Source organism: Ochotona curzoniae, unplaced genomic scaffold (genome assembly GCF_017591425.1).
Source record: "Ochotona curzoniae isolate NIBS_2020 unplaced genomic scaffold, NIBS_Ocur_1.0 scaffold_4701, whole genome shotgun sequence".
NCBI classification, from domain to species: Eukaryota; Metazoa; Chordata; class Mammalia; order Lagomorpha; family Ochotonidae; genus Ochotona; species Ochotona curzoniae.
This window is the reverse complement of record NW_024467122.1, coordinates 61,162,884-61,187,779: the sequence shown is the minus strand read 5'-3', so window position 1 is coordinate 61,187,779 and position 24,896 is coordinate 61,162,884. Positions and strand designations below refer to the sequence as shown.

Genomic DNA, 24,896 nt, shown 5'->3' with positions numbered 1-24,896 from the left:
TGAGCCTGGGGAGCCTAGAGAGCCTAGAACCCAGAAAGCCTCGTAGAGCCCTGGCATGACCTACTAAAGGCACCTTGTAGGTTCCCGATTGAGGCAGTATTCTACAGGGATATATGCCATTGTTTGGAATAAAATTTATTCATCGCATCAGAGCCTCATGAGCCTGTCTGATCAACCAGAAGTACTCATGGATCCTGGAATAAAGGTGTAGAAGTGGGAGGATCTCCGCCTACCATCTGCCAAAGATGTGCGGGCAGACTTTGTGTTCCCTACCCTGGTAGCTCCAGGCTCTGAGGGTGAAATTCAAGTTCCCACATGGGACACGCTCTTTCCAGGGACACAGGAAGGGTCCCAGTTGTTCTGGATGTCTTGTATCTAGGAACCAGTAGAAAATTACCACTGTGATTTAGCTGCCTTTGCTTCTGTTAGTTTTACTCTAAGGCCTATCAGCTTTGTATAGGGACCAGGTTAGACAGCAGATGGGCATATCATGGGAACTACTTTGTATCCTTGTCTTTAGGAGTGGTACTAATCTGTGGCATTCTCACAATATTTTTTATATTATAAATAGCTCTGTTGAAAGATAATATACCCACTTACAGGGTATAACTCAGTAGTTTTTAATGGGTCCCCAAGAGTTGTACAATAATCAAGCTAGATACTTTTAGAACATTTTTATCGCTCCACAAAGAAATCCCATACTCAGTAGCTGTGACTCCCCAGTTTTCTCAAATGCCTGTCACCCTCCTCAGAACATCTACCTTCTATCTCTGTAGATTGCCCGTTCTGAATAGTTCATGGAAATGGTATCGTACACCATGTGTTCCTTTGTATCTGGCTTCTTTGACCTAGCGTAATCTTTTCAAGGGTCAGTGGTGTTGTACCACTGTGCTAATACCTCCGTTTTTAAAAAACAGAATTAGTTTATTTTGGAAAAAAGTGAGACAGATTTCTATCCACGAATATACTTCCCAGATAGTTGAAATGAGCAACACTGGGTTGGCTAAAGCCAGGAGTCAGGAATTCCATCTGCATCTCCCACGAGGGTGGGATGAGCACAAACAGCTGGACCAGATTCTGCTGCTGTTCCCAAGCCATTAACAAGGAACTGGATTGGAAGTGGAACAGCCAGGACATGGATTGGAATCCGTATGATATGCCCACCTTACAGGTGGTAGCATTACCACTATGCTGCAATACCAACCCCAGTACTTCTTTGTTAAAATTGTAAAAATCATTCCAGTGGCTGGGGTTGTCACATTTTATTTTTCCATTTGTCAATTGGTGGACATCTGGGTCTTTTCTGTTACTTATTATAAATAATGGTGCTATGAACATTTGTGGACAAGTTTTTTTGTGGATATGTATTTTTTCACTTTCCTGAGTGTACATCTCAGAGTGCAATTGCTGGATCATATGGGATCCAGGGATTCCCCCAGTAGTATGTAAGAGTTGTGATCGCTACATTATTCTCTAGTACCTGTTATTTTCTGTTTTTATTATCACTTTTCTGAAGTGGTATCTCATTGAAGTTGTGATTTACATTTCTCTGACAGCTAACAACTTTGAGCATCTTTTTGTGATGCTTATTGGCCATTTGTATTTGTATATTTTTTTAAAAAAATGAATACTTATGTCCTATGTGTGTTTCACAATTGCATGTCATTTAATTACTAAATTCTATACACCAGGCCTTTGTCAAACACATGGTTTACACATTTTTTTCTCCAATTCTCTGCATTGTCTTGTAACTTTTGTTGAGGCTGTGCGAAGCAGAGAAGTTCTTAATTCTGATGATATCGAACCAACAGTATTGATTAGAGATGATCTGTTTCCCATTTGTTGCTTTGGGCTTCTAATACTATAGCTAATCAACGCTGGTTTTGATTTCATGCCTTGACCAGGGAGAGTATACTTTCGAGGTATTTCCATTGGCTTTTTCATCCAGATGACTTACTGTGAGCCTATACTTGTATAATATGTATACTAGTATAGTATATTATAGCATAGTACAGTACAGTATAGTATAGTGTAGTATAGTAGTAGTTGAGGAGGTCTAATTACTGGACATGTCATTCCAGTTTCACACTTGAGAAATGACCACTGGGTGGACTCATACAGCCAATGGGCTCATCATAAACTGGGATTTAGCCAAGACTCCATTTGTTATCTGAGTATCCATAGCAGGGCCATCTTGATGCTTTGGATCTCAATGCATCCTGAGTATCCATAGCAGGGTCATCTTGATGCTTTGGATCTCAACGCATGGCTATAGATCTGGTTTCCAACATTCCTAAGTGAGTCTGAGCATCATTTTCTCCTCTGTATAGTCACCCAAGAACCGTAGGTCCATTTGGAGAAGTAAAGGCAGGATCCTAGCAATATATTCTTTCTGTCATTATTCAGAATTCTTCATTCAATGGCCTTTGGATCTCAGAACCTCCGAATGTTAGGGAGTGGAACAAGTGATCATGGTTTTTTAGACATCCTTAGTCCCCTACTTCTCCATTCCTGCCTTCTTAAGGCTAGGTGTTAGTGCCTGTCACCTACCTGTTTTGGCCCTGAGGGGGCCATGTTCTTTTCTCTGCAGGTCAAGTCCACTTCACTGCCCCTGCAAACTGGCTAGTCATTATCACAATTGTTGGCCCTCTTGTTTCTGGCATTTAAATGACATCTCAGAACTATACTGAGAGTGTGAGGGAGAGTCATCCCCGGTCATGCTTATTAACAAGCCCGGCTCTGTGACCAGCTGTCCCTACTCATCAGTCCAGGGTTGCGAAAGGGAGACACTTCAAGAATTGGTGCTGTCATTGACTCTGAGCAATATATTCCTATGGTTAATGGTGTGTTCTCCAGCTCCTTCCATGCATTACCAGTACCTTGGTAGATCTTCTGGCCTCAAATAATACATTGTTTCCAGTGTTCCTGTTTTCTTTGGCCTATCCATCTGCTAGGGCAGCTTTGGAATTCACTTGGTTGGACCATGATTTTTTTTTCTTCAGCCTGTGCAAACCACCATAACAGTGAGTTTACCTCTTATCATATAGTCTTTGACAAAGGGTTGTGACTTTTTCCTTGACTCCAAGTCAAAGAATTCTTGCTCATGTTGTCTTAACATGTATTCCTCTTTGATCAGGAATCCTAGTTCCAGGGAGTTCTTCTGGCTCCTGCTAGAATATACTGACTAATTCTTGAGGCTTCTTCAAAATGCAATTACTTTTATCCTTATCAGACTCTACCAGGTTACACTAGAATTTATCGCTAATTCTTATCTGGGAAGCCATGAGAGCAGCTGGGCCAGTCTTGAGGAGTAAAGCCTTTTTCCTGAGGTGAGAATTCTTGGACTTGTCCTACTGCCTGGGGGACATAAGTAATTCTCATTACATAAGGTCAGGTGACAGGCTAGGGCCTGCAGAGCTAAAACAGTCAGCAGTCAGCCCCCAGATCATCCTGTCCTGCCTGTCAGGGTCCCAGGGTTTCCCAACTAGGGCTCCACTGCCTTATCACAGTGTACCTGCTGTGACTGGACATTGACGTGTTCCTGGAGCTCGGTGCCTCCACCATTTGCTTTAGCCAAATCTGGTCCCCAGTTTGTCCTCTTCTATTCTAGGTAGCACAACTCAAATTCCATACCATCCACCAAAGAAGCCTTCTGTCTCATATTTAACTTCTGTCTGTTTATGAGTTTTCCTTCTCCCATGACCTCCCTTAAAGACATAGGTATAGTGTGGTAATCACTAGCCAACCCCTGTGTCTTCTATAGGCATTATTCTGTCCAGAAGTTTCAAGTGCCTTGAACATTATCCAGCCACAGGTGTTCCCATCTACCAATACATCTCCCCAGAGTACACTTAAGTGGAGATTGGGCCACCACCTTATGCCAGGAACTTGCTGTATCCTACTTGCTACTCAGGAAGGATGACTTTTACCAGCTAGAATGTTCTGGACTTGGTCCCCAAACCCTCAGCCCATCCCACCTGTGTTGTTTCTGGGCTATTAGAAAATGAAGTGGGATTAGCTATACAAGAAATCTGACTAGGGAAGCACTTGTAAAGGTGGAAGAGGAGGAGGCCAGATGAAGAGATACTTCTGGTCATCGTTCAGGTCTAATACGCATGTGAGGAGAGTGGTGAGAGGACAGGGCAGGTGGAGCCTTCCAGTGAAACCCGTTTCTGAGAAGTCTCCTTCAATCGCTGTGCATTCTCCAACCAAAGGTTGTCCATTAGAGAAGCCCAGGGTTGGAGCTTTATTGGGTGAACTCTAGAACCCCCCACCCCCACTCTGCCATGCTCAGTGATTGGCTAGAAACCAGCAAGGCAAACCTCGCAGGCAGATGCAGAGGTCCATGCTCAGTTGGAAGCTATCGGTCAGTGGACTTCAGGCAACAGATCCTCTTGGAAGAGAACAGAAGAAGTCCAGGGGGATGAGTATGCTCATCTTTAGAGCAGCTGCTAACAAGCCAGCAAAGTGTATACAAAAATGAAATTAAGGAAATAAAATGGAGTGCCAAGAAATACACAGAAAAGTACAAAGGGTAGAAATGAGGAATACAGGCCAATAGGAAAGAAACAGAAAATGGTTGTCCCAAAACCAAGTGTATCATTAATTATAACAATCATGATTCAGTTGGTATATATGTTTATGGGAGGCATGGTTTGAAGACCCAGAGGGGTTAAAATGAAAAGGATAGAAAAAGATGCATAGCACAAACACTTGAAGAAAGCTGTTCATAGCTGCATTAACAATAGCTAGTGTAGACTTTAGGGTAGTTAGAGATAGACATTTCATGATCAGAAAAAGTCTCAGGCATCAAGAAGATATACAGCTGCAGTATGTGTGCCCTTAGTAATAGGCATTTGAGGCCTAGCCCAGTAGCCTAGTGGCCAAATTTCTCACCTGGCATGCACCGGGATCCCATATGGACGCCATTTCATGTTCTGGTGTCCCGCTTCCCATCCAGCTCCATACTTGTGGTCTGGGAAACCAGTCGAGGATGGCCCAAAGCCTTGAGAACCTGCACTTACGTGGGAGACCTGGAAGAAGCTCCTGGCTTCGGGTCAGCTCAGCTCCAGCCATTATGGTCACTTAGGGAGTGAATCAACAGTCAGAAGATCTTGATCTCTCCTCCTCTCTGTATATCTGATTTTCCAATAAAAAAATCTTTTAAAAAAAGTTTGAAGCTATGGAACAACAGTTGACTAAAGAAATAAACATGCTCAATAATTGATTTTATCACTTTTTTTCAAAAATTGGCAAAAAAAAATCAAGAAATATATCAGTGATTTTAACAACACTATCAGTCATGCATATATTGCTCTGGCTAATACTTGAAGAACATATAATTGTTCCATATGTGCATAGCCATGGGACACTGACATATTAGGCCACAAAGGCTTGAAAACACATATGTTTTTTAGCTACAACAAATTTAAATTTGAATTCAGTAACATAAATATACATATAGAGAGTCCACAAATATTTAGAAATTAAGTGGTAGGATTTAAAATACTCCATGGATCAAAAATATAAATCCATGAAGGAAATTAGAAAACATTTTTGATAGAATAAAATACAATGTAGCAAAACATGGAATAAAGCAAAACATGAAATAAAGCCAATTCATTCCTTAAGAAAGTAAGAAAAGTATACCTTTAAATACCTGTGTATGAACAAAGATGTGTTTTTTTTTTTTTAAAAATCAGCCGTCTAAAGTTGGTCTTAAAGAGTCAAAGAAGGGCAATAAGAAAGGAACTCAGTCAAATGAAAAATGAATAGAAAGTAGAAAGGAAACCTTTTTTTAAGAAGTTAATACAGTTGACAAACTAAAGCTAGCCTATATAAGAGTGAAAGAGGGGGACTGGCATTTGGTGCAGTGGTAAAGATGCTACATAAGATTCCTACCTCCTATTGTAGGATCCTTGGTTCGAGTCCTGACTCCGCTTCTGATCCAGCTTCTTGCTAATTTGTAGCTGAGGAGCAAAGATGATAACTCCAGTACCCGTGTTTTCCCAGGGATGATCTGGATTAAGTTCTAGATTCCTGGGTCTAGTCTGAGCCTGCTGTTGCGGAATTTGGGAATTAAAGCAGCAGATGGAAGTGATCTCTTTATGTAGGTAAAAATTAATAAAGAGGAAAAAATTTTAAAGAGAACCCAAATAATCAGTGTCAGAAATGAGAGGAGGAAAGAGCACACAGACATTTAAATAATACTAAGGTAATTTGATGAACAACTTTGTCCCAATGATTTTAATGGTTTAGTGAAAATGAAGAACTTTAAAAGTCACATTCTGCCAAAATGTTTGAGTAGAAACTGAAACAAGGATATCTGTTAGAGTTAAAAATAAAATAAAAAATTTAAAATTGTGGTTAAAAATCTTCACACTGTTGTGAGTGCTTACTCTGACAAAAGCAACCTTGAAGTCAATGCTGATCCTGGCAGTACATTTCCAGAGTGCATTTGCAACATTCAGCAAACCTGTGCAATGTTTCTAAAGTGCTTGTCTGTTTGTTTAGAGTCCATTGTTCCCCTGATCTCTGAATTTTCTCTGAATGGGATCAGAGTGTGCCACGCAAAATAGCTACTCTACCAGAAGAATGATTTTGAGCTGCTAAAAAGGCAGTTGAAACTGCAGCTGCAGAACAGGTTTGAACAGCTTCCAAGGAAGGTGTGTGCTGTCTTCTGAAGAAGGCACCTACTTTGCCAGGGAACAGAGCTGCGGTGCTTTTTGGAGACTGATACTGAGCAGCAAGATGAACGTGTGTAAACTTGCCTTGATCAAACAGCCCTTATCTTCCCTTGATTCTCCTGTGTGCTTCCATATTACCAGACATTTGAAGTCTTTCTGCTTTAAAAAGAGTTAAGTGCTGTATTTGTTTGAAGGAAGCTGCCAGCTGAATTTGGCAGTTTCAGAGAGAGAGAGAGAGAGACCCCTTCCATCTGCTGGTTCACTCTCTAGATGGCAGTCACACTTCCATGTATGTGCAGGGGATCAGTCGCTTGTTCTGTACTCCACTGCTTTCCAAGGCACATGGGAAAGGAGCTGGATTAGAAGAGAAGCAGCCAGGACTCAATCTGGCACTCATATAGCATGCTGGCTCTGCAGGCTGTGGCTTAACTCACTGCCACAGCACCAGCTCTGAAGTCTGATTAAACTGAATCTCTTTTAATTTTTTTTTTCTAAATATCTGCTTGTATTTATTCAGAATCACTTCAACGTTGGTCTTCTTGTAAGGTTAATGCAGCAGATTTTTTTATGCTGGCTTGAGGGAATGGTGCCTTCTGATTGAATGAAGATTCTGTGAATCTGGGATTTTGGAAGAGGCCCATTTTAAACTTACTTTTGATTACTGTGTAACAATGCACTTGTTAAAGCAGTCTGTTCATCATTTAGCACAAATGGTGGCCTCTGGTAAGCACTGTTGAAGAATCTAAAACCCTGCTTTCTTGCTGTAGAAGGCAGGGACACCAGCCAGGTGAACATCGGTTCTAACCCTGTTATCTAGATCCCAGGGCATGTGGATAGCAATAAAAAAGATGTCCTTTATGATTCAAGTAAAAAGAATGCTTAAAAATCAGTAGTACCTTTGATTTAAATGTATCACCACAAAAATAAGAAGGCCATTTAAGGAATGTAAAGAAAAAAAAAGAAATGTAAAGAAAAATAAGAACCTTCTTCAAGAAAGTGATGCTACGATATGATCTATGAGTTATTGAAGAATTTAATCAGAAGAAAGTGTTTTGAAGAGATGAAACTAACAACAAAAAAAATCAAAACCCATGAGATACGGTTTCCGCTGATTTTTGTTGGTGAAATGTGTCTCCTATAGGCAACAAATAGATGGGTTTTACGTTTTTAATCCAGTCTACTAATCTGTGATGTTTGATTGATCAGTTTAAGGCAATTACATTCAGGATAATACAAATAGGTGGTAATTTGGTTCTGTCATTTTAGCAATGGGTTGTTCATTGGTTTAGTCTTCTGCTGTCATTTTACTGGGATGTTCTTCCCGTTTGCCTTTGATTTTGGTAGGTGCTATTCCTCTTCTCTGTCAAGAGAACATCTTGAAGTATCCTTTGTAGGGCAGGTTTGAAAGAGGCAAATTCTTTTAACTTTTCTTTACTGTGGAAGAATTTTATTTCATTTTCAAAGACAAAAGAAAGCTGCTGAGTATGCTATCCTGGGCTGACAATTTGTTTCTTTTAGGATCTGGAATATGTCACTCCATTTTCTTCTTGCCTGTAGAGTTTCCTGTGAGAGATGTCCTATGAGTTTAATTGACATTCCTTTATGTGTCAGTTGATTTTTTTTCACATGCACATTTAAGGATCTTTTCCTTATGTTCAATTGAAGAGAGCTAGATTATCATGTGTCATGGTTTAGATCACTTTTGATCAAGCCTGTTAGGAGTTCTGTGACTCTCCTGGATATTGTTTGCCAATTCTTTCTCCAGCTTAGGGAAATTTTCCTTTATTATTTCATTAAATGCCTTTATAAACTCAGTTTCTCTTTTTGCACCTTCTGGGACTCCCATAACTCTTATATTTGGCCTTTTAATAGTGTCTTTCAATTCTTGAATGCTTTTTTAGCTTGACCCAGAACTGTGTCCAGGTTTTGTTTCCCCCTGGTGACAGGAAATATCTTCCAATTCTGATATTCTTTCTTCTGCTTGTTTCATTCTATTTTGGAGACTCTCCACTGTACTTTTAACTTGCTCCACTGTGTTCTTCATTCCTAATATACCAGCTTTCATTTGATTCATTTCCAGTGTGGACATATTCCTTAAATTCCTTGAACATCTGCTTTATGTGCTTCTCATTGTTGATAAGCTTTATAACAAGTGGTTTTTTTTTAAAAGATTTATTTATTTTTTTTTTTTTTTATTGGAAAGGCGGATATACAGAGAGGAGAGACAGAGAGGAAGATCTTCCGTCCGATGATTCACTCCCCAAGTGAGCGCAACAGCCAATGCTATGCCGATCCGAAGCCAGGAGTCTCTTCCGGGTCTCCCATGCGGGTTCAGTGTCCCAAAGCTTTGGGCCGTCCTGGGCCACAGGCAGGGAGCTGGAAGGGAAGCAGGGCTGCCGGGATGGGACAGGCGCCCATATGGGATCCCGGGCGTGCAAGGCGAGGACCTTAACCACTGCGCGACTGCGCCACTGCGCCACTGCGCCGGGCCTATAACAAGTGTTTTGAAGGTTCTTTATATTTGAAGTTAATTTTTGAAGGTTCTTTATTATTATTATACAGTTCCATAGGCCCATGGAATTTCCCCTATCCCCTCCCCTACTGAGTTCCCCTGTGTCATTACTAAAGTCAGTTCTTCATCCACAGTCGTATGTCCATTATTGTGGGCATGGACAATGGCAGAGAGTCCATCATCCTATTGTCATATAGTAAACAATTTCATTGGGAGTCCATCTTTAATCTGGAAGTAGAGATGCATACTGCATTATATCCTTACATCTGGATATGTTAGTCTCCATTTCACAGTTACTGTACATCCCCTTAAATGAAAAGCCACAAAACAAAATCAATAACAGGAAGAAAAAAAGAAATTAACAACACCAAGAAGTTAAATAACATGCTACTGAATGACTAGTGTGTTGCTGAAGATCCCGGCAAGTGCAAGGCGAGGACTTCAGCTGCTTGAGTACCGTGCTGGGTCCCCTTAATCTGTTTTCAAAATTGGGCTTTTGGGATTTTTACTATTGAGTTGTTGGAGTTTTTTTTTTTGTGTATTTTGAGATTCCATAGATTGCCTTTTTCACTCTATTGTTTATCTCCCTTGCTGTGCAGAGTAACATCTTAGTTTAATATTCTTTTTGTGTATTTTTAATTCCATCATCTTTGCATTGGGTGTCATGTATAAAAAAAAATCATTGTTACTGCCAAAGCCAGGAAGGATTTCATTCAAAAGTTTTAGTTTCTGAACTTACAGTATGTCTTTAATACATATTGGTTTTGTTTTTTGAATATGGTTGAAGGTAAAGATCTGATTGTATTCGTTTGCATGTAGATATGCAGTGTTCCGCCTGGTTAGGAGTCTCACTTTTCTCTGCTGTATATGCCTGGTACCTTTGTTGAAGATTAGTTCATTGTAGGTTGGCTGTTTACTTCTAGGTTCTTTCTTCCAGTCCCTTGCAGTCTGTCCTTATGCCTGAACCATACATTTTTTAAAGATTTATGTATTTTACTTGAAAGTCAGAGTTACAGAAAGAGAGCAAGAGAAAGAGAGGAAATCTTCTATTTGCTGTTCACTCCCTAAATAGCTTCACTGGCCAAATCTGAGCTGATCTGAAGCCAGGCCCCAGGAGCTTCTTCCAAGTATCCCTGTACTTGGGTACAGGGGCCTATGACCTTGGGTCATCCTGGATCAAAAGTGGAGCGTCCAAGACTCAAATAAGGATGCCAGTGCCACAGGCAGAGGATTAGCACTCTGTCACCTCAATGGTCCCCATAATGTTTTAATTATTGTAGCTTTGTAATATAACTTGAAATCTGGAGGTTAAAAGCCTCTCACATGGTCCTTTTTCAAGGTTTAGGATCTTTGGTAGTTCTCTGTGGGATCTGTGATTTTACATATGAGTTTCGGCACTGGTTTTTATGTTTCTGTTTTTTTAAAAAGCCATCAGGAGTTTGACAGGGGTGAGTATTTCCCTTAGGAAGTATGAGCACTTTAGCAACACTAAGTTCTTGCAATTCATGACATAGAATGTCTTTCCGTTCCTTGTCTCTTGAAAGAGTGCCTTTCCTATTTACACTACTTACAGGTATTCTATCTTGAACTAATTTATTCTGAGATTATAAGGCTGCACATGTGTTTCAGTCAGCTTTGCAAATTTATTGCAGATAACTAGATAAATTATGTGGATCAGTGTTAATTCAAGAACACTAAAAAAGAGCTGAAAAACATCATGATTTAATGTTTTCTTATAAAGCAATTATGTGTGTTTCCTTATTTTCCTTTTTGTCATCTAAGTCATGAATTACATGTAACCCTTAAAGTTCACAAATAAATGTCATCAAAACATAATATATTACACTAAAAACATGGCTGATGGCCATTCAGCCAAATGGAAGTTGTGGTCAGAAGCTGAAGGGGACCTTTATATCTTTGAGAAATCCGGAAGTTTAAAGAAAAGTGTTTGTGGAGAACTGATATTGGTACAGTAACAAGCAGGGGAACTCCACTTCAGAGATAGAGCTTAGTAGCAGATTATAGCAGAACTACACTTACGGGTACTCAGATGAGGCCAGACAAGTTTACATGAGGAAGAATGTCCAACCTGTTCCGTGCAATGCAGGTATTCTGCATTCCTCATTCCACGCATAAGCATTGCATGTGCACCTCTGAAAGATATCTCCATGCCATCCCTGTATTGCCATGGTGCTCTGCTTATATATTTCTGCATGCATATTCATTCAATTAGCTTTCCATAATGTGTAAGTGTATGTTTATTTTTATAGTACATCATGGAGGCAACTTGTATATAGTATCTTGCACAAAAAATGAAAATCAACCATAATTTTATCTCCATGAAATCACGACTATTTGTGTCATCTTAGGAAACATTTCCCTGTGTAGTTTTACTCATGCATTTGTGCTCTTATAGGTACACACAAACTTTGTGGTGATATTTGCCCTTACATGACTCTGAGGCACTTCACTAATGCCTGTTGAGATGACCACAGTCATTGCTGTCAGTGAAGCCTACTGTATAGTGTGGACCACTGTGAACAAGTGACTTACAGTAATTACCAGTGTCCCCAAAAGTATGAAAGGGAGAACAGGAAGCTTCTGGGAGTGAATATAAGGGAGCTATCGTAGCCTAGAATGTTAACCTGGAGGAAGCTGGGTTCCTGCCTCCATGGAAGGAAGTCATGTCCGACCCAGCGTCACTGGGAGTTCCGTGTGCTCTCTCCCTGGTCACAGGATGCTGACAGCAGTTGCATATGTTGGATCTTCATATCAACAATGTCCAGAGACAGACAAGAAGAACCTGTTATCAGAAGTCCCCAGGAGATATTATCTCTTCTTTCTTGGCCCAGAAGTCATCCACATACCTATTTCTAACCCACTCCCTGGTTGGAAAATGGAATTGCCTTAAGACATGGGGGAAGCGATGTTGACCTCTGCAGGAGTCTGGACTTCCATGCATGACTAAAGTTAGTTTTCTATATTTGAATAAAATCACAATTCTGTCAGCTGCAAAGAGGGGGAAGGCATCCCATCAGATAGAGCACTAAGTAAATTATGGCTAAAGTTGGTTTGGGACTTTGGAATTGTTTGAATTTTGGAATATTTGCATGTACATCATGAGATACCTGCGAGAGGAGACCCAGATGTCAGCACGAAATTCATTTCTGTTTCACATGCAGCTTATTACATATGCCCTGAAGGTAATGTTACACAATCTTTCTGTTGTTCCTGCACTGATTCCATCCTGTCACATGGTGCTAGACATGGAAATGTCCAATTATAGCATCATGGCAGCACTCAAAAGGTTGGATGTTGGGACATAACCAGATTTCAAATCTGGACTAGTGATGCTCTGTCCTCCCCTTGATTCTGATTCTGGGAAGGAACCCTTCTGTGACTTTGTTGATTGTTCTAGTCCTTTCTGCAGCACTGTCAACTGGCTTCTGCATGCACATCCACCATGGATTGCCAGCTCTGGCAGCTAAGTAAATGGAGCCAGCATGTTCTTGACAAACTCGAAGGCCTCTCTTGATCATCTTTTGCGTTGTGTTGCCATGAAAAAGTGTGACTCATATTCTCTTTATCACTCTTTTGAAAACTTGTTAGTTATCTTTGTGCTACTGTTTTAAAATTTCAAAGTGATAGGACTCAGTATGATGTTTAAACTTCATTGTCTTGAGCCTGTGGTAAGCATTTAAAGACTACTTGTTTCCCTTCTGTTTGGAAAATGTCCCGTTTGTGTAATTTCTCGAGTTATTTTTTGCTGTTTGCATTATCGTTTGGGAATTCCGGGTGGTTGCATGCAGGAGCTCCTGGACTGATAGGGACTCCTGCTGCAGTCAGAAATCCTCCTTGGCACCGCAGGACCGGAGAAAGATTTGAGGAACTGATGCCGTGGTGTAGCAAATAAAGCTGCTGCCTGCGATAACAGCATTCTTTGTGAGCCCCAGTTCAGTTACTGGTTGCTCTGCTTCAGATCCAGCTCCCAGCTAATGAACCTTGGGAGGCTGCAGAGGATGGTCCAGGTGCTTGGGCCACTGCAGCCATGTGGGAGACTAAAAGAGACGGCTCCTGATTTCAGGCCATTGCAGTATTTGGAGGAGGAGTGGACCAGCAGATGGAAATGCTCTTTCTCTGTTTCTCCCCTTGTCTCTGCGTGGCTTTGCTTTTGAAGTAAATAAATCAGTCTTTTAAAAAGAGAGGAAAAATGCTGTGATTTCTCATATCTTCCAGTGATGATCATAAGTAATGTTATTCCAGAGTATGCTTATTAGGAAGGCAGAGAGGAGAGACAAAGATCTTCCATCTGCTGGTTCACTCTGCAAAATGGCAGTGGTGGCCAGAGCTGAGCCAACCCGAAGTCAGGAGCCAGGAGCTTCTTCTGGGTCTCCCACGTGGGTGTAGGGTCCCAAGGCTTTGGGCCATCTACTGCTTTCCCAGTCCACAAGCAGGAAGGTGGATGGCAAGTGGAGCAGCCGGGACACAAACTGGCACTCATAGGGATGCCAGTGCTTGCAAGTGGAGGACTAGCTAATTGAATCGTCATGCCAGCCACGCTTTTATGCTGTACTCTTTTTTACTTTGTAGATTCAAGATTTATGGTCCTAAAATATCTGAGACTGCTACATATGTTTTAAAATTGATCTCTTTTGTTCTCTAGGCTCTCTTTTTTTCTTTGAGGGACAATATTTCTGTAAGTCCGTGCTCTCTGGTAATCTGGTTATAACATGAATAAAATAGAAATTTTGTATTGCTTCTGTGTTTGAAATGCACCAACATTCACAGTTACGTGTAGTATTTTTGTTACCATTCCTACTCCATGTGTTGGGCTTAATGGTGTTTACATTTCTGTTAAACTCCTTTCTGAAATCAGACACAAAAAGCGAAAGCTCTCACTCTGGGGTGTGTGTGTGCACACACGCACATGACTGTGTACCCAGGTGTATGCAGTATTTTCCACCGGGCAGTTGCCCCCATTGCTTCACCACTCTCTTCCCTGGGTGATTTGCAGCTTCTTGTGCTCTGTTTCTTCAGTTTCATGTCTGCTTCCCCTCTCTGCCAAGGAGTTATCACAGTCACTCATCTGCTGATGGCCCTCTCATGCTATGTTTGACATAATAGATTTATGTCTTTTTTTTTTTAAGGATTTAGCTTTACTTAAAAGCATTGTAGAGATTGATAGATAGATGATAGATAGATAGATAGATAGGGCGAGCTATGGATCACTCTCCAGATGATTGTGACAGCCAGAGCTAGCCCCATCCACCCCCTGCAGCCAGGTGCTTTCTCTGGGTCTAGCACATGTGTGCAAGGGCCCAGTGACTTGGACTGTCCTCTGCTGCTTTTCCAGGCTATAAGTTGGGAACTGGATCAGAACTGGAGCAGCTAGGGCTTGAGCTGGCACTCAGGTGGGAAGCTGGTGCTGCAGGCAGAGGAATAGTTGCTATACCTCTACACTGGCCCTGATTCATGTCTTCTACAAACCCCTTTCCTTTAACTTACAGAGGGTCTCCAGAGGCCGTTTGTGTTTAGGCTGCTATCTGGAATTAGTGTATTTCATTGTGTTTTTACATTTATATTATGTTTCTGGTATTCACAAATGTGATGTAAGTCTTTTATGATGTTTATAATTTGGTTGGGAGAGATCACATAAAAAAATTCCCAATTTACTGGAACAAAATGTACTAAGTTCTGTAACAAACTGCTGCGGGAGCAGAGGAGCAGGAGTGAACAGGAGGCTGTGGCCTGAGGTGGGGTTGACATTGGAGTTCAGGCTTGAACCGTCGGTAGAAATTGAATGTGCAGAGTAAAGGTGTTACAGGTGGAGAGACTTTGGGATGTGCTGAGATACAGGCCAGGATGCACACTCAGTAGTGGCATTCCGACACAAGGTGGGTGTGCGTTTGGGTGAGCATGCAAACAGTTACAGGCGGAGAGGTCCCTGGGGCAGATTGGACTTGGATTATGAAGGTTTATTTGGTCTTCAAGCATTTTTATTAAACTGCTGGGGACACCTTTTGAGTAGGGTGGTAAAGAGGACCTACACTCCAGTTGCAGGAGTGATGGATTAGATGGATCAGATAGGAAGATGATTGAGGTAGAGAATCCTGTCAGAAAGCTATTGGTTACAGCCCAAACCAGGCAACCGATTATTCATTGAGCATCCACAGCATCTGCTAGGAACTTTGATAGACGCTGATATATTTGAGTTTTTCCCTCAAAATGTTTTTGTAGCCCTGTCTCCTTCCTTACTCTTACTGGGACATCCTGGACATAAACACACTTCTGCCTGACTGGTTGGAGCCACCGTTCCTGTGGACTCCAGCATCTATCTCTTTCCAGTGCATTTCATGTGTGTCTGACAAAAGTAGCGTTATATGCAACCTAAGTCATGCCATCTCTCCATTATAAATGTCTTGCTCTCCCTACCATTGAAACCTAACATCTCTCCTGGGTTTCAGAGTCACTACCCTGTCTGTCTTTTAACGAACCAAGTACTTCTTGCCACTTGATACACAGATGTTCCTAACCAGTGTCATCTCCATAGTGCAGGATCCTCCTGGCCCATACCTCCCCCAGGTGCCCTGCTTGTGAGGTGACGATCTGTACTATGTAAATCTTCCATGTCTCAAGTCTCAGCCTAGTTCATCTTCTACCTGGAAGTTTTGCATCTTTGGAGAGACGATGCAGATGTCTTAGAGGATGTTTCTATCCCCAGCGTGGCTAGCCATGCTTACAGGCTTCTGTCCTCAGGTGCTCTGTGTTACCATATGGCTCAGAAGCACCCGCCATCATAACGAACTACACGCCTTGCCCACTTGAAAAAGCTGTCCCAGGAATCCTCTCCAATGACTGCCACCGAATTGGCTTCTTGGATCACTCCTGGGTGCAAGGGATACATTTTCAGGGTTGCCAAGGGGAGCCATTTCAGAGGACATCCTTCATGTAAAGACTAATGCATGAAATGAACAGAAATGGTCAGTGGTGATGCAGTATCTAAAGTTGGCAAGCTGTATAGTTACCTTTTTATTTTATCCTTTACTGAGTGTATGTTATACTTAACTCTTGAAAAATGAATGTTACAGCCCCAGCACCATAGCCTAGTGGCTGAAGTCCTTGTCTTGCATGCACCGAGATCCCATATGGATGCTGATTCTTATCCTTTTGGCCGCTCTTCCCATCCAGATCCCTGCTTGTGGCCTGGGAAAGCAGTGGAGGATGATCCAATGCCTTGGAACCCTGTACCTGGGTGGGAGACCCAGAGGAGGTTCCTGCTTCCTGGCTTTGGATCATCTCAGCTCCAGTCATTGCAGCCACTTGGGTAGTAAATCAGTGGACAGAAGATATTTCTCTGTCTCTCCTCTTTGTAAATCTGATTTTCCAATGAAAATAAGCAAATCTTTAAAAAAAAAATGAATGTTACCCTCAAAAGTTCCACAATTCGGCAAGCCTGGCACATGGCTGTTACTGAAACTGGGATTGTTCTCAGAAGGAAAGGAAAGTAGACTTTGAATTAAGTCTCTAGATATCTTTGTCATGAATAGGAGTTTTTCCTGAAGATTATAAGTACTTTGGATGTATACATTAAAGCTGTAAAACATCATAATGTTCAATATTATATATATAAATATATATACACACTCATACATATATATAGTGGAAAATTAAGCGTAGTTGTGATATAAACATATATGTGTGATATATGCATATATATGCATATATCACACATATAATTATATATAAGATATAACTTTGCTATAAAAAAAGTTGGAAAGATTTTTGTTGGGGAGCAGTTGCTTTAACCCCACATTGGAGTACCTGCATTTGATTCTGAGCTTCAGCTCCTGACTCCAGCTTCTTGCTGATGTGGATCTTTGGGGCCCCAGGTGATGGCTGAAGTGATGAGATTCTTCGCCTAGTGTGAAGACCCAGACTTTTCCTGTTCCCACCGTTGCCCAACCAGGCTGTTGCAGGCATCTGGGGAATGACTGAGCACTCTCTCTGGCCCTCTTCCTCTCCTGTCCCCTCTTCCTCCCTCCCAAACAAACAAGTAACAATAGCAATAGGTTCTTTATTTTTAGTATTAGCTTGAGGTTGAAACAATCCATAGAAAAGAAAGCCAGTGGGTAAAGGCATTGCTTAAGACATTGCTGCTCCAGTTCAGATCTAGCTCCTTGCTAACAGCCTAGGAAAAGCAAGGAAGATTGCCCAAGTGCTTGGCATACTGCCACTCATGTGGGAGATCTGGATGAAGCTTCTGGCTCTTGGCTTCAGCCTGGCCCAACCCTGGCCATTATGGCCATTGGGGAGTAAGCTGGTGGATGAAAGATCTCTCTCTTTCTGTAACTCTTTCAAATAAATAAATTGTTTAAAAATAATAAAAAATTACTGCCTATAAAAAACAAAATAACTGACATTTTTACTTCTGTGTTGTAAAATGTGAAGTGAAGACTCTGTGTCCCTTTGTCTGCTTTTTGTACTTTATATATTTGAAGCAATAAATGGGTCGATTAAGTTAACACTAAGAGGAGTCAGAACATTAGTTCCTACAAAATCAACATTCACTTTGGATCATTCCAAATTGATAAATGAAAAGTGAATACATAAAATTAATTGTAAGAATTAGAATGCAAATTTGTGTTTGTTTGCAGACATTTAGATAATGTTGGAAACCTAACTTCCTTTCATTGTAATTTAGAATGCTCTGAAAAAATAAATGACCACATCCACTTTTGCAAGGTAGAGTGCCACCTGACCTTCGTGCTCCTGTGCATTTCATGAGATTTCCAATTCCATGTAAATAACAGGAATTAGCAAGTGGTGACATTTTGGAACATTGCTTCTTGGTGTCTGTGTACTGATGCTCACTGGTTGTTTGCTCCCGCAGGTGCATCCTCAGCAGCACCGGCTCCTCTTTGAAGTGTTTGATGAGAATCGACTGGTGAGTTGCAGTGCCCTTGGGTGCCATTATGCAGCAGGGTTATAGTTCCATGGAACAACCAAGGGATGTGAGCAGAGACTCTGTGGTCTGAGAGGTGGTTTACCATGGTTGTGCAACTCTAGCTGGAGATGCAATTGTGTCAGTCTGTGCTACTGTCTACTTCCCCATCCTTCTCCCCATCGCCACTTGAGATGGTCAGTGGATCATAGGGTATGGTCTCTCTCTCAGGATCAGTAGGGGCAGGAACTGGTAGGCAAAGTGTCCTCTTTGCTTTGCCTTCCCTCCAGCCTCTCAATGAAGCCTGATTATCAGCTGGAGAGAGGTCGCCTTTGCTGGGAGCGTGTTTGCCTGTACCTCCTCGCTGCTGTAAACTGTCTTGAGGTTCCCTGTATCCAGCTAACTGTCCCATGCACTCTTAGCTCTGCTCTTCTGCCCTATTTACACTGCTAAGGAGTGAGTATGGACAGTCTCTGTAAACACAGCCATCTGTTGCAGAGCAGAAAAGCCAGTCCAGTCTGGTCATTCTGATTCCTGGTCTCTTGAAGATGGCCTTGACTTCTGGGATTCTACTTCAGATCATCCTCATAATATCTTTATACTTTAAAGATTTTTTTAATTATTTTTTTTTATTGGAAAGGCAGATATACAGAGAGGAGAGACAGAGAGGAAGATCTTCCGTCCGATGATTCACTCCCCAAGTGAGCGCAACAGCCAATGCTATGCCGATCTGAAGCCAGGAGCCTCTTCCGGGTTTCCCATGTGGGTGCAGGGTCCCAAAGCTTTGGGCTGTCCTTGACTGCTCTCCCGAGCCACAGACAGGGAGCTGGAAGGGAAGTGGGGCTGCTGGGATAGAACCAGCGCCCATATGGGATCCCGGGCATGCAAGGTGAGGACCTTAACCACTTGCACCACCACGCTGGGCCCAGTATCTTCATACTTTAAACCTAAAAGATTTGAGCACATGGTTCTAAAACTACCACGATGTGTTCAAAGTGGAGTAATTACTACACACAAGCACAAAAAAGAAATCATTTCACTCATTTTTTAATCAACAACAACAACAACAAAAACCACTGAATTTTTTAACAGAATCTGTTTTGAGTGTCAGCATCAATATGCCCACCTCACTCCCAGAAAGGAGTATTACCCTAGTCACTAAAGATACTGTCAGTGAAATCTGAAATGTAATAAATGAAAGTACGTGTTGACTGTCGAAGGGGACTTTGTCACAGGCTGGCCATCTGATCGTCTAAGGCCCGGTGCTAGATGTCTGTGATTTGGTTGGTCAGCTGCAGTCAGTGGTAAGGTTTTCTACTTGCATTTTTCTCTTTCTGCAGGATAGGAACTGTTTTCCTGTCCTTCCCCCTTGCGTCCCTGCCCCACCCCGCCTTTCTACAAATCTGATTCCCTTTGGTTGGGACCGGATAGAATATAGTATTGGTATTTTATTTTTTTAATGGTGAAATACAGAAAAGTTTATGTAATACAAATTTTGGTTTTCAATTTGAAGGCCATTGTCTGTATACTTACCACTCATCTTAGGGCTGGAACATTTCTAGAAACTTTGAAGCCCTCCCTGTAACCCTTCCCACTAGTATTATCTTTTCTGGCTACTCAAGTTGAACCCACTGTCCAGACTCTTGCTTTAAAAAATATTACAAATCGGGCCCGGTGCGGTGGCGCAAGTGGTTAAGGTCCTCACCTTGCACACCCGGGATCCCATATGGGTGCCGGTTCTGTCCCAGCAGCCCCACTTCCCTTCCAGCTCCCTGCCTGTGGCCCGGGAGAGCAGTCAAGGACTGCCCAAAGCTTTGGGACCCTGCATCCGCGTGGGAGACCCGGAAGAGGCTCCTGGCTTCAGATCGGCATAGCATTGGCCGTTGCACTCACTTGGGGAGTGAATCATCGGACGGAAGATCTTCCTCTCTGTCTCTCCTCTCTGTATATCTGCCTTTCCAATAAAAAAATAATAAAAATAAATATTTAAAAAAATATTACAAATCATTTATGACTTCAGAAAATTTGTGGGAAGTGGTACTGAGCGATAAATGTCTTTTGGGAACAGAAAGCCCCTAGCATTAGTATTTGTGGGGACATCAAAAGGTCATGAAAAATCTTTAATTTTTATTTTATTTTTAAATTTTTTAAATTGGAAAGGCACATTAACAGAAAATGATTTTCCACCCTCTGGTTCTCTCCCTAAGTGAGTGCAATAGCTGCAGCTGAGCCAATCCAAAGCCAGGAGCTTCTTCAAGATCTCCCACATGGGTACAGAGTCCCGAGGCTTCGGGCCGTCCTCCACTACTTTCCCAGGCCATGAAACAGGGAACTAGTTGGAAAGTAGAGCAGCCGGCAGAGGAACCAACACACCTATGGGATGCTAGCCCTTGGAGGGGGAAGATTAGCAATTTGAACCATCATGCCAGCTCCAAAAATGAGAAACATTTTTGAAAAGATGGTGCATAGGTTTCAAAATTCTTGGCACCAAAACAAATTTTTCTTCTTTCTTGTTATTTGACAGTCACAGACAGATACAGTGAAAGAGAGCTTCCCATTCCCATTTATTGGTTCACTCCCTGAATGTCTGGGATCTTGAGCCACAGCTCCTGTCTGGGCAGGATCCGAGTGGTTGAGCCATCATTTGCTGCCTCCCGTGGTGTGCATTAGCAGGAGGCTGGAATCTGAAGCTGCAGACTGGGACTCAGACCTAGGCACTCTGACACAGGGTATAAACATCTGAAATCTCTAGGCCAAATGTTTGTCACTAAACTTATCTTTTCATTCCATTTTCCACAAACTTCCAAGAAACTCCCAAACATCCCTTCAGAGTTGCTTCCTTGCATGATTTGAATCTGTAAAATGTTCCTCTCTAAAGAATCTCACTTAACCAGCAATAGGGAGCCAGAGATCCTTACCATGGGAGGTGTTTCTCAGTGTAGTTCTTCAAGCTGTTGCTGGTCCTAGCAGATGGCTGACATAGATCTGCTGAGATGTTATAGAAAATATGACATATGCTATGCTTATGTCTTTACTCTCCCGCAGCATTTCCAACCAGATTAATAACATACAATCTTCCTCACAGATTCTCTTCGGAAACATAGGACAACGAGCAGAAATATAATTTTAAGCACACACAATTTCTAGTCATTTGGAAAGTATTAGCAATATAAGTGATATTTTGCTTTTCAGAAAGAGTAGTCTTGTAAATCCCCCATCCCTTCTTTTTCCAGCCCATCTTAAGACTTGAAGGTTAAACAATTGAATCGTTTGGTGATGAGGATAGTGGTGGCTTTGTTCATAAAGATGGAATACTTCAGAATGGTGAAACTTCCCATCAGTGGAAGAGTTGGTGCTTCTGTGCCACCCTTTAGAGACATGCACCTGCCCCTGGAATTTGAATGGACACCTGTGTTCTGACTGGAGATGCTCTGTCTCTCAACTTTAGTGACCAGATTAGTAAAAAGTAGAACTAATAATGATACATATACAGAGAGGAGCCAAGGAGAGATTTAAGTTTAAATTTATTTGTTTTTAAATGTTTGTTATATATAAATGAGAAGACTACAGAGCTATGCGGTTCTCTGGGTGGGATGGGAAGGGATGGAGCTGGTGGTGGGGGTGGTTAGGGAAGGAAAAGACTGTGCCCTCCCTCCTGTTACAGTGGGGGTGGGGGTAGAGGGAGGTGTTGCACCACTCCTTGCTGCCAGACCACATCAGTGCACAGAAATGGTCCCCTAACTCCATCCCACGGACCCTGTTGGGAGGAAGAATGTCCTAAGGCTGTTACTTGAGTAGTCTCAATTGCTCTGATTTGGTGTTAGCTTGGTTGCGCCAAGTATAAGATATTGCTTCCCATACCTGCCAGCTGTCTGTGTCTGTTTTAGTATGTGCTAGCCTTAGATGTTTTGTGGAGATTTGGGCCCACAGCATTGTTCAGCCTGCTCTTCTTTCCATCTTTTGATGAAGCATCAAAGTCCTCTGTTCAATCAGAGGCAGCCATCCTGTCTTAACTGTGCATCCCAGTATGTTGTCTTTCCTTGCAGAGTCAGGAACGAAGCAGAGCAGTCCCGCTTCATGTGCTCCAAGGCCAGACTAGACTTCCATGTGGTGTTTCCTGAGATTGAGGGTCAGGTGGAATGGAACCATTGGGTCAATTCCTGATAGTCCAGCTCTTGCATGTACTACTGGGTGCTGGAGCCAGGCCTAGTTTGGCCTGCACCTAGACCCACAGGTGCCAGTACCCACTGGGCTGCTCTGGCCCAACCCAGCCCGCACCCATACCTGACTGTTGCTTGTACTAGCAAGTCCTGCAGCCTAGTTGGGGAGACTCCTGAGGACTCCTTCTAAGGCTTGCCCTCAGACCCAGCCTCACATGTGCTGGCAAGTGCTGTAGTCTGGTTGGGTCAACCCCCAAGAACCCCAATCAGATCCATGTCAAGACGGGGCACTTGCACATGACAGCACAGCCTGCCCCTAAACCAGCACATACCTGTACCAGCAAGTACTGGGGCCTTGTCAGGGAGTCTGCTGTGGACCTCTTCCAGGTCTGCTTCAGACCCACCCTCATGTGCACCCACAGGTATTGCAACTAGTCAGGAACACTCCATCCACAGCCCTCCAAACCCCCAAACTCCCAGACTCCCAGATCTGGCTCTTGCTCATACCTGTGGGTGCTGTGGCCTGGTCTGGGGAGAGAGATTTCTAAGGAACGGGTTCCCATGGTTGTGGCAGCTGGTGAGTCTGCAGTTGGAGTCATTGAACAGCAGGCTGGGATTCAGATCAGTAGAGGTCAGTGTTTCAGATTTGAGTCTGACATCTAAAGGGCAGTACAGGAAGCTGGGAACCCAGGCGCGATTTTCTGTGTTGATGTGTCGTGAGGCAGGATTGCTTATTTTGGGGGAAAGCTGTGGCTTTGCTCATAAGCTCTTCAAGTGATTGCACAAGACTCAACATATTGTGGGAGGTGATCTGCTTACCTTAACATATTAAAAAAAATTATTTTGAATTCAAAGGCAAATTTACAGAGAAAAGGAGAGACAGATCTTCACTGGTTGACTCCCTAAATTGCTGCAGTAGCTGGAGCTGAGCTGATCCAAGCCAGGAGCTGCTTCTTGGTCTCCATGCAAGTGAAGGGGCCCAAGGACTTGGGTCATCCTCTGCTACTTTCCCAGGCCATAAGCAGGAAGCTGGATGGGAAGCGGAGCAGCCAGGACTCTAATCAATGCACATATGGGATACCGATGCTACAGTGGAGCTTAGCCTACACTACCATGGTACCATCCCCTTGCTTTAACTACTACTGATTGAATTGTTGATCTCATTCACAGTGTCCCTTGCAGCAGTATCTAAGTGATATTTTACGTAACATCTGGGCACTGTGGCTTTGCCAAGTTGACACATAGAATTAACCTTCACATTGGGACCTGCGTAATACTTTATTAATTAGCCTACCAGAAGTGGTTCATTCTGTGAGGTCTTGGGCCCCTAACTTAATCCAAGGACTACTGAAATCATTTGAAGGTAGAGTAAAACAATCTGAGCTCCTTCATCTTTAGGCAAAAAAGCATAAGGAAATATTTACTGAAGTCTGTAAAATCATAAAGGAAATAGATTGTGTAAAACCAAAATAGTTTAATGATTGTATTTCTAAGTTTATAGTTCTTTACACATTCTAAAACACAGTACATGTCCCATTCCAGTTACATGGAATTTAATTCCCAGATTTCTATTTTATGATCTTAATTGATTTAAAATACCATGTAGAAAGTTGTGATTGAAAACAGGTCTAACTTAAGCAGTTTTCTTTTTTTAAACAAAGCGTGAGTATATGTTTTACATATTTGCTTTTACTTAGGAAAAAAACTGACTTAGAAAAAATATAACTTGGGTGTAGTACCATGTAAACAACTGAGCTATTTTACTTTTGACTTTCCTATGAATGAGCCAGTATATATTTATTACTGGAGTTCCAGCTATAAAATTCAGGTAAGGAGTTTAAACATACCCTAGAGTATTATTTAAAAATAAATTTGTGTCTTTCAAATAAAATACCAAGCATGGTCTATGACATTTGGGAGAGAAATTTAAATATTAAACTTTTATTGCCTAATAAACTTAAAATAAAGGTTAAATAAATACAAAGCAGCAAAAATACATCTACAAAATCACAACCTCTCAAGGAACAGTCAGTCTACTGTTCTCTGCTGTGTGAGTTTTATCAGCGCCAGCAGTTCCACCTGTAGAGCAGTGCCAGCCTTCAGCAATGTAAACAAATATGTACTTTGTTTATATAAAGAAATGTGTAGTGTGGTTTGTGTTTCTGTATAGATATCCAACTACTAAATGGTTGTTCCAAAGCACCAGTAGGGGCCAGCAAAGAGCTCCTGTGAGCTTTTCAGAACAGAATTGGCATTGAGATGTGTTTATTTGATGTGTTAAATCCTTTTTAGACTTTACTTACCACAACACTCTCGTAAGTGAATGAATTGCAGAGACAGTGGAATAAAATATCCTGTGTGTCCTGAACATGCTGGGGTATAACTTTTCTGTCTAATCTGCATATATTTTTAAAGGAACGTTTGCTTAGGCTATTTCTTGGCAGAGTTTTAATAGTCAAAATATAAACGGCATCATTTAAAGACTGTACTACTTGGCTCCAAAAGGGCTTAAAATTATAGGAGAAAATGCTTGGTGACAGCTTCTCTTAAGCTTGTTTTTGTTGTTTTTATTTTTTTTTTCTTCAGACCTATGCTCA

General features: G+C 41.9%; 1 protein-coding gene across 1 annotated transcript in view; it reads left to right on the top strand.

The window, feature by feature from the left end:
• Positions 1 to 24,896, top strand: part of NEDD4 (NEDD4 E3 ubiquitin protein ligase) — a 125,799-nt gene that overhangs the window by 23,409 nt on the left and 77,494 nt on the right. Inside the window, exon 5 of the mRNA XM_040968753.1 lies at positions 18,089 to 18,142. Coding sequence (XP_040824687.1) covers positions 18,089 to 18,142 — 54 coding nt within the window. The remainder of the gene's footprint in view (positions 1 to 18,088; positions 18,143 to 24,896) is intronic.